Source organism: Mustela nigripes, chromosome 14 (genome assembly GCF_022355385.1).
Source record: "Mustela nigripes isolate SB6536 chromosome 14, MUSNIG.SB6536, whole genome shotgun sequence".
In the NCBI taxonomy this organism is placed as follows: domain Eukaryota; kingdom Metazoa; phylum Chordata; class Mammalia; order Carnivora; family Mustelidae; genus Mustela; species Mustela nigripes.
In genome coordinates this window covers 85,622,277-85,632,922 of record NC_081570.1, presented here as the reverse complement: position 1 = coordinate 85,632,922, position 10,646 = coordinate 85,622,277, and the positions used below count along the sequence as shown (strand labels likewise).

The 10,646-nt window shown below is 42.5% G+C and overlaps 1 protein-coding gene across 3 annotated transcripts in view; it reads right to left on the bottom strand.

Annotated features, from left to right (window-relative positions):
• The window catches only part of RTCA (RNA 3'-terminal phosphate cyclase), a 26,236-nt gene extending 18,999 nt beyond the window's left edge, over positions 1-7,237 (bottom strand). The window contains exons 1-3 of one of the 3 annotated variants that reach the window (XM_059375507.1): positions 6,954-7,236; positions 6,765-6,865; positions 4,835-4,978 (exon numbers count right to left, since the gene is read on the bottom strand). In XM_059375507.1, coding sequence (XP_059231490.1) covers positions 4,835-4,978; positions 6,765-6,865; positions 6,954-6,998 — 290 coding nt within the window. In that variant the 5' untranslated portion in view covers positions 6,999-7,236. Of the gene's footprint in view, positions 1-4,834; positions 4,994-6,764; positions 6,866-6,953 lie in introns of those variants that run through there. The other 2 variants (XM_059375508.1, XM_059375509.1) reach the window with 2 other exon arrangements.
• Positions 7,238-10,646: the final 3,409 nt, after the last annotated feature.

Genomic DNA, 10,646 nt, shown 5'->3' with positions numbered 1-10,646 from the left:
CCCCCTTCCAATTTCCCTCAACTCCCTTCTCCTCTCCATCTCCCCATGTCCTCCGTGTTATTTGTTATGCTCCACAAATAAGTGAAACCATATGATAATTGACTCTCTCTGCTTGACTTATTTCACTCAGCAAAGTCTCTTCCAGTCCCATCCATGTTGATACAAAAGTTGGGTATTCATCCTTTCTGATGGAGGCATAATACTCCATAGTGTATATGGACCACATCTTCCTTATCCATTCGTCCGTTGAAGGCATCTTGGTTCTTTCCACAGTTTGGCAACCGTGGCCATTGCTGCTATAAACATTGGGAAACAGATGGCCCTTCTTTTCACTACATCTGTCTCTTTGGGGTAAATACCCAGTAGTACAATTGCAGGGTCATAGGAAAACTCTATTTTTAATTTCTTGAGGAATCTCCACACTGTTCTCCAAAGTGGCTGCATCACCTTGCATTCCCATCAACAGTGTAAGAGGGTTCCCCTTTCTCCACATCCTCACCAACACACGTAGTTTCCTGTCTTGCTAATTTTGGCCATTCTAACTGATATAAGGTGGTATCTCAGTGTGGTTTTAATTTGAATTTCCCTGATGGCTAGTGATGATGAACATTTTTTCATGTGTCTGATAGCCATTTCTATGTCTTCACTGGAGAAGTGTCTGTTCATGTCTTCTGCCCATTTCTTGACATGATTATCTGTTTTGTGTGTGTTGAGTTTAAGTTCTTTGAAGATCCTGGATATCAACCTTTTGTCTGTACTGTCATTTGTGAATATCTTCTCCCATTCTGTGGGTTGCCTCTTTGTTTTGATGACTGTTTCCTTTGCTGTGTAGAAGCTTTTGATCTTGATGAAGTCCCAAAAATTCATTTTCACTTTTGTTTCCTTTGCTTTTGGAGACATATCTTGAAAGAAGTTGCTGTGGTTGATACTGAAAAGATTACTACCTATGTTCTCTTCTAGGATTCTGATGGGTTCCTGTCTCATGTTGAGGTCTTTTATCCATTTCGAGTTTATCTTTGTGTACAGTGTAAGAGAATGGTCAAGTTTCATTCTTCTACATTCTACACATAGCTGTCCAATTTTCCCAGCACCATTTATTGAAGACACTGTATTTTTTCCCACTGGGTATTTTTTCCTGCTTTGTCGAAAATTACTTGACCATAGAGTTGAGGGTCCATATCTGGGCTCTCTACTCTGTTCCACTGGTCTATGTGTCTGTTTTTATGCCAGTACCATGCTGTCTTGGCGATCACAGCTTTGTAGTAAAGCCTGAAATCAGGCTTTACTGGGGTAACGTTATGCCCCCAGTTTTGTTTTTCTTTTTCAACATTTCCTCAGCAAAATGGGGTCTGATTCCATACAAATTTTAGGATTATTTGCTCCAACTCTTTGAAAAATACCGGTGGAATTTTGATCGGAATGGCATTAAAATTATAGATTGCTCTAGGCAGTATAGACATTTTAACAATGTTTATTCTTCCGATCCAAGAGCATGGAATGGTCTTCCATCTTTTTGTGTCTTCTTCAATTTCTTTCATGAGTGTTCTGTAGTTCCACGAGTACCAATCCTTTACCTCTTTGGTTAGGTTTATTCCCAGGTATCTTATGGTTCTTGGAAACATGCATCTCTTGATCTCAGGGTCATGAGTTCAACCCCCACTCTAGGCGTAGATCTCGCTTTAGTTTTTTTTTAAAGACTTATTTGTCAGAGAGAGAGAGAGAGAGAGCGCGCACAAGCAGGGAGAGCGGCAGGCAGAGGGAGAAGCAGACTCCCTGTTGAGCAAGGAGCCCGATGTGGGGCTCGATCCCAGGACCCCAGGATTATGACCTGAGCCGAAGGCAGATGCTTAACTGACTAAGCCACCCAGGTGTCTCTAGAGCTTACTTAAAAAACAAAAACAAAAACAAAACACCTCAGTAACTAAGGAAATCCTGAATCTTAAAGACAGCATTTCTGGGGCACCTGGATGGCTCAGTTGGTTGAGCGACTGTCTTCGGCTCAGGTCATGATACTGGAGTACCAGGATCAAGTAACACATCGGGCTCCCTGCTTAGTGGGGAAGCTCTGACCTTCCCCCTCTCGTGCTTGCTCTCTCTCTCATTCTCTCTCAAATAAATAAATAAATGGAAAGACAGTATTTCATAGAAGAAACGGGCCTTAAATGATCAGCAAATCAAGGTTTGAATCCACCTCATTAGCCATGTGATCTTTAAGTTGCATAGAAGTAAAAGAATTTTTTTTAAATAAAACTGTTCTTATAGTTTTTATAAAAGGATTCTTGAAAGTGTGATCTATAAAAATCCATTTAATATAGCTAAAGCCTAAAAACACAGCGAAGAAAATAGAGTCAATTAAGTTGTAATAACTTTTCTACAATGACAGATAGTTAAACATACAAGTCAAGCCGAGGTCGAGAAATACTTAAATAATTACATCTGAATCTCTACCATGCACAAGGCATTGTTCCAGATGTCAAGATACAGTACTTACCATCATGGAGTTTATGATATGATGGAATAATCTTTTACAAAGACTGACAGCTGAATAATTTACACTGAAGTAAGTTTAAAGAAAATAATCCTTGCTGTAACTCACCTCTGGTCATTATAGTAAAATAATGTGAGAAATAACACGAATTAATTTAGAATATGCAGTATTTTATAAAATGAAACCCTTCGTCAGATTATCTACATGAGCTGTCACATTCATACAGACTGTGGTACAGATTAGACATAGCCTCTAATACCAAAAGACAGACCTTTACTTAACCTTCTCATGTTAACAACGCACCATGTACTGAAATAAACAGTCTCTGTCACTGACAATGCATTTCATTTACTGACTGCATAACATATTAGGTATTATAAGAGAAAACATATACAACATAATCCCTGTTCTTAAGGAGTTAAGTGAGGAGCAAGTGAAAAAACCTGGAAATGTTTAGTTTACAAAAAACCATAAGGTTAATACTACTTAATTTCTCAGTGTTTATTCCCTCTGAGGACACCGAAATTTAAAGTGTTTTCCCCTCTCCACAGATAAAATCAGATTCTAAGAATAGTAAAGAAAACCTCAGGGACACCTTGGTGGCTCAGTTGGTTAAGTGTCTGCCTTAGGCTCAGGTCATGATCCTGCGGTCCTGGGATCGAGCCCTGTATTGGGCTCCATGCTCAGCGGAGAGTCTGCCTCTTCCTCTCCCTCTCCCTCTGCCCCTCCCCACCATGCGATCTTGCTCTCTCCATCTCTTTCTCAAATAAATAAATAAATAAATCTTAAAAAAAAGAAAACCTTAACTTTAGGAGAGTAAGAAATTGCAAAAACAAGGGTAGACACCTGAGAAAACACATGGTACTACAATCACAGTGTAAGATAAAAATGTTAGAATGTGAGTAAGTAAGATATGTTTTCTTGCTAGGAAAAAGCTTAGTTTAAGTTCCATCAATGGAGCTGGATTTGCAACTTTAAACTCATTTCCCATATAGTCTAGTGGATTAGAAGCCAGAAGGCCTACATTCTAATCTAGTTCTGTCCCTGACTCCATGACATTGGGTAAATCACTCAACCCCAAAGGCTCTTTATTCTCTCATTCACAAAGTGGAGGAAGAACTGGAAATACATGGTTTCTACTTTCCCTCTTGCAGCTTCAAAATTCTGTAATTCTGTTTTAATCTTTAGACAGTTTGTTAACTATCGAACTTCCCCCCTTCCTATACAGGAGAATATCCAAAATAACATGCAGGCTATAAATAAAGATACCTCAAAATTCCTTAATCCCCTTAGAAAGTTCTCCGTCGGAAAACCTCACCTTAGGCCTGGCAGCAGGTCCCTTTTCACAGAGGCCTATTCACACCATACCCAAGTTTCACTTATCACTAAATATTTTTTTCTTTCTTTTTTTTTTTTTTAAGATTTTATTTATTTGAGAAAGCGAGAAAGAGAGCACAGGGTGGGGGTGGAGGGTGAAGGTGGGGGCAGAAGGCAAGGGAGAAGCAGGCTCCCCACTGAGAAGGAAGCCTGATTCAGGACGTCTTCCCAGGACTCTGAGATCATGACCTGAGCCAAAGTCAGACGCTTAACCACTTAACCAACTAAGCCGCCTAGGTGCCCACTAAACACTTTCATAAACTAAAATAATCAAAATCTATTAAGACAGTTTCTGATACAAAGTAGCATCAGGTTTACATTACTAGTTCTTATTTTATCAAATTTCCCAGTAAAAATAGGATTTTGGTAAAACGATATGGTTTACAATAGCAATCAGCCAAATAACTCATAAAACAAAAAATGTGCCCTCTGTGTTATCAATAAAAGGAGGAATTCTTGGAAAAGGATAAAGGCTCCATTTAATTGTTAAATATCCATTTTCCAAAGGGGGAGGAACCCCAAGATCAGATCTAAACATTTCTAAACAGGGTAGCACAAGTATCTATTAAAAGACAACAAAAATACCTAGACTAATAGCAGAATATGGTCCATAATTAACAGCAAGCCAAGAACTAGATAGGCTACATACAATGCAAAAACTACTCTTACTACAGAGCATAAAAACTTGGTCACTTTCCAACAGTCCGTTTCTAAATAATAAAAAGAAACAAACAGGCTATACCATGCACAAAGGAATATTTAAATTTAATAGCTACAATTAATAAGCAATTACCCAAAACTACATCATCTCTATCCCTAAAAGGTTAGTGTTTTATCTCCATTGTAAAAGTGAAGAAGATAAAGCCCAAAGAAGTTAAGCAATTGTCTAGTAATGGTAGGTGGTACCTGCACCTGAATCCAGGTCTCACTCTAAAACCTGTACTTCAGTGGAAGATAAGTGATACATACCCTGCTGTCTTGGTATCTGCTGTGTGGATTCCACCTTTAATCTTCTCTGGTATAAACATTATTTCTGTGGAGCCGATTTCTGCCCCCTCCAATTGCCCATCACACAAATCTCGAATCATTTCCAGTCCAGATAAATGTTGAGGCCTTCAGGTCATAATACTGCATCAAAACGTGTGCATTCAGACTGCCCATAGCCCCACATTTTATGACCCATTTATAAAACTGCAATGGCAAGAAAAGAGCAAGGTCTAACCACAACAAGTGCCATATCTTCAGTGTCAGAGCTTCTTTTGAGTTTTTAGGAACCTAGACTACCTGTTTGAAGGCATCGATTGGTTCCTTCCAAACCACTTACTTTAGCTAAAAGCACATACATAGATGCACTATTGCAAATAAGAAGTATACAGAGAGGAAAGCTGAAAACCTATCCAGGGCCACCCATCTCACTTGCATGTCATTGAATAATCTATGGAACCTGTTATGGGCTGAATGGTGTTCCTCCAAAACTCTCATGTTGAAGCCCTGACTCCTAATACCTCAGATTCTGACTCTATTTGGCGTTAGGGCCTTTAAGGAGGTGATTAAGTTAAAAAGAGACAAGGGACAGCTGGTTGGCTAGCTGGCTGGCTGGCTGGCTGGCTGAGTCAGTAGAGCATGGGACTCTTGATGTTGGGGTTGTAAATTCAAGACCCACATTGGGTGTAGAGATTGCTTAAACATAAAATCTTAAAAGAAAAGAAAAGAGGCAGTTAGGGTAAGCCCTAATCTATTCTCTGTGATATCTTTATAAAAGGAGATTTGGATATACAGAGACATCAGGAGTACACATGCACATAAGGATGACCATGTGAAGAGGCAGCAAGAGTGAGGCCATCTCCAACCCAAGAAGAGAAGACGGAAAGAATCTTCCCATATGGCCCTCAGAGGAAACCAGCCCTGCCAGCACCTTGATCTTGGACCTGCAGGCTTCAGAACAGTGAGAAAAATAAATTTCTGTTGTTTAGGCTACCCAATCTGGTATTATGGCAGCTCTAGCAAACTAATGAAGTACCTAACACATTCTTAATAAATTGGATTTTCCTTCTGGTGAAACTGATTGCTGCAAACAACTGGTGTGACTAAGGTAATTAATGTTTGCACACATTAATAACTGCCTTTTAATAATTTCAGAAGGAAATGTGGTTAAAATAAAAGACCAAGAGATTGCTCATCTCTTACAATGTCCAAAGGAATCAGTCTGGCTTCAACCTGGGTCCCCTTCTAATAGGTGCCTATACCTGAAACTTAGCTAGTGACCCGCTTGGTTTCGCAGACAGAACGAAACAAGTTCAAGGGTCAACGTGTTTCCTTGTCCACAACTGGTAATTCTGATTGTACTCGTAACTTCTTAGAGGTCTGAATGTAAGCTAGGATAATATGTTAGGGTCCTTGCCTGAACTAGGATTCTAAAATGTGCAGCAGCAGAGAATACACTGGTTAAAAAGTGGGTTTCCTCCCGCCCTCCCGGCCGTGCTGTCCTGAACCCTCTTGCCCTTTGCCGCAACCTCTCCAGGTACTTAATAAGCCCAATGACGGGAGAAAACATTTAAAAGACAACTCATCAGAAGACTAGAGAACTTTAGCTATATAGAATGAACGCGGGCCTATTTTTTCAACTTGCCCCTTCAGGCTGTCAAGACCGCACAGCCCCTACTACCGCTAACCGCCCCAGCTGGAGCGTGGTGCCCCGGGGCATTGATGTTGGCTTCAAATTCCTCAACCTTGGGACCGGTTCTAACAAGCATCACACCCGGGCTGCCAATTCCCCAGCCACCCAGGGCGACCCAAACCCCAGGCCCCGAAACAGCAGCCCGTCCCCCCTCCCGCACCCGGCGCTCGCTCACCCGCATCCCCCAGTCCCGCGGCCCCGCCCCCCAGCGCGCCGATTCACCTCAGGCCAGGCGTGCTGCGGCCGGCTCGGATCTTCTGTACCCGCAAAGGGAGGCCCAGGAGACAGCTCAGGGCTGTAGACACCCTCAGGATCTGGCCGCCCTGCCAAGGGTGTGGGTGGGCGAGGAGAGAAAGAACATCAGACGGGGAAGCTCACTTCCCTCCGCCACCGGCCCTGCCCCGCACTCACCCCTTCCATGATCCCGCCGTCCACCTCCACCCGCTGAGCCGCCATCTGGGGCGCCCTGCGGTCCGGCCCGTAGCGACCAGGCCTCTGCCGGAATGCGAGGAAGAAAAGATGCTCGCCCCGGCCCCGCAGCTCCGAAACTTCCGTCCCCGCTTGGGGCCGCGGGGGCTTGCGGAAGCACGAAAGCGGCGCCGGCTCCCGGGAAACCGGAAGCAGCTGAAACAAACCCCGACACTCCGCGCGCGGGGACCCGGGATCTCCCGGCCCAGCGGCAGTACGCGTGCGCGCCACGGCGCTTATAGAGGCGATGCCGGAAAGATGCAGTCAAATCCCACGCTCTCCCGGAGATGCGGCGGCGGCCTGGCAGGCACCCTGGGGCTGCGCAGTAGACTCGTCGCTTGAAAACACCAGCCCCCTAGCACGGCAAAACACGCAGACTGAAGAAACTCAAACTGGATTCTCCGGTTGTCTCGCGGGCTTCTGCAAACATCTGTGTTTATCTCTTTTCTCAAGGATCCTGCTGTTTCCAGAGCTGACCAATTTTAGAGCTGAAGCTGGAAGAAAGATCTGGGTCCTGCAATGCACAGACCACCTTCTCCCTGGTCGGGTTTGCCTCTTCTGCAGACGGCCCTTTAATACCTTTGAGCCCGTCATTGGTCACAGGGTTGTGTGTAATAGTAGTAGTAGTAGTAGTAGTAGTAGTACTGTAGTAGTAGTAGTAGTAATAGCGTTCTTTTTCTCTTCTGAAGCATGATTTATTTGGGGATGGGTGGGAAAGGGCAGAATTGGAATCAGTAATGTTCTAAAAAACTAGTTATGTCACCTTGTCCAACAGCAAGGGCAAGTTCATGACAGTTGAACTAACGTCATTCACCTCAGACGATGGCAGAAAAAAAGTCAGCTTTTTTATTCTGCTTGTGGCTTGTTCCTGCAGTAACTGAGTATCCTATGATATGCAAACCTCTAGGTAAGCAAAGAGTAAGGCAACTTCTGCCATGAGGTTACTGGAGGTATATTTAGGACGCTGAGAAGTAATCAATTACAGCGTTATACTCAATGGTAATATAAATAATATTTAGCATATACTAATCTTAGAGTTAAATAGGAGGGCACACAAATCAGAATATGGTAAACCACAACAATAACAGACAACATTCATTGGGCATTTGCTTGAGTGCCATGCCCAGCATGCTTTCACAATCTGTTGAAGTACTTAGTGTTTTTACCTCTGCTTTACACCTGCATATATTAAAATTTTGCTGCAAGTCCACACAGTTGTTAACTAGAAGACTGGAACATGAACCTGGGTAATCTGATGTAACTACCATTGTTTCCTAATCCTAATAGCCAATCCTAAGAGATTATTCTGCCACTTTTGTGACAGATATGTTCTGGGAACACATACTCTGTATACTTAACCAAATCTGAGACACTGTAATATCAGGGACTAGCCATAAGTCATTAATCAGGGAAGTAATCATATTTGCATTTTAGAATGTTGACTTTGACAATGTGTGGAGGGTAAATAGGGCTAAGAGGCTGAAGAGAAAAATGACAATGGTATAATAATCTAGGCAAGAGAAGATAAGAATTTTTTTTTTTTTTTAAAGAAAGGTGGGATCACTTCTCGGCCTTTTGACTGAGATCAAGTGTAGAAAGGTGGGTCTTTGTTTTTGTTGTTAAAGATTTATTTGAAAAGGAGAGAGAGAGTGAGTGTGTATGTGTGTGTATGTGTGTGTGTGTGTGTAAGCACGGAGCAGAAGGAGGGGCAGGTGGAGAAGAGAGAGAATCTCAAGCAGATTCCCTGATGAGTGCAGAGCTGATGGCAGGGGCTCAACCCCTGGACCCTGATATCATGACCTGACCCAAATCTTTTTTTGTTTTTTTTTTAAGATTTTTTTTTTTTTTTGACAGAGAGAAATCACAAGTAGATGGAGAGGCAGGCAGAGAGAGAGAGGGAAGCAGACTCCCTGCTGAGCAGAGAGCCCGACGAGGGACTCGATCTCAGGACCCTGAGATCATGACCTGAGCCGAAGGCAGCGGCTTAACCCACTGAGCTATCCAGGCGCCCGACCTGACCCAAATCTTGAGTCAAAAGCTTAACCAACTAAGCCAGCCAGGTGTCCCAAGAGATAATAAGAATTTGAAGAAAAGCAGTTGCAGTGGGGATGGAATAGTAAAGCTCTACTCCTATTTGACATCTTAGATCCTATTGCAGAAACTTAACCTTCTCAGGATCCTTGGTCTTCATTTCTAACTTTGCTATGAAATTCTGCCTCTGATCCATTTGTCTCATTTAACTACTTCCAGATGTAGGAGGAAGTGAACAAGATGGTAAGATAATGGAGAAACTAGCCAGGCAAGAGTAAATAATAGTAAGCATTTATATAATGCTTTCATATACATTATCTGTGTTAATGTTCACTGGAAGCTGTGAGGTCGATGTTACTGTATCCATTTGGCCAATAAGAATCTGAGGCCTAGGGCGCCTGGGTGGCTCAGTGGGTTAAAGCCTCTGCCTTCAGTTCAGGTCATGATCCCAGGGTCCGGGGATCCAGCCCTGCCTCGGGCTCTCTGCTCAGCAGGGAGCCTGCTTCCCCTTCTCTCTCTCTGCCTGCCTCTCTGCCTACTTGAGATCTCTGTCAAATAAATAAAATCTTAAAAAAAAAAAAAAAAGAAGAAGAAGAAGAATCTGAGGCCTAGGGAATCAAAAGACATGCCAAGGTGACATAACAAGTAGTATAGTTGGGTTAGATCCTGGGTCTTCGCAATTATCTACAAAGAAAAGACACTTAAGCTGACAACAAATTCCTCAAGAGAACAATGGAAGTAGAAAAGATAATGAATTGGGAGGCTTCTGGCTCAGTAGGTAGGGTATGGGACTCTTGCTCTCAGGGTCATGAGTTCAAGCCCCATATTGGGCATAGAACTTAAATTTTTTTAAAAAAGGGAAAAAAAGACAATAGATTCATATCTTCAGAATGCTGATAGAAAATTAACCATCAACATAGAATTGAATCATCAGCAAAATTATCTTTCAAGAATGAGAATGAGATGAAGAAAATAGTTTCCAGATATATAGAAACTGAGTTTAAGATACTTAGTAGAGGATGTACTTAAGAAGAAAAATTATATCAGTGACACCTGGGTGGCTTAGTTTGGTAAGCCTCTGCCTTCTGCTGAGGTCATGATTCCAGTGTCCTAGGATCAAGCCCTGCATCATCGGGCTCCCCACTCAGTGGGAAAACTTTCCCACTCTCCCTCTCCCTGCTGCTCTCCCTGCTTGTGCATGCTCTCTTGATCTGTCAAATTAAAAAAAAAAAAAAAAAAAACTTTAAAAAAGAAAAATTAAGGCAACTGGGTAGCTCAGTCGTTAAGTGTCTGCCTTCGGCTGGGGTCACACTCCCAGGGTCTGGGATCTAGCCCCCCATCAGGCTCCCTGCTCAGCAGGAAGCCTGCTTCTCCCTCTCCCACTCCCCCTACTTGTGTTCCCTCTCTTGCTGTGTCTCACTCTGTCAAATGAATAAATAAAATCTTTTTTAAAAAAAAAGAAAAAAGGAAAAATTGACTCAGAAGGAAAGTCTGATATGTAAGAAGAAAAGCGAAAAAGAAATTATAAACCTATCAGTTTATCTAAAAAAGCATTACATAAAATAACACCAGACAGCAAAAGTCAAGAGGTGGATGACTAAAGTT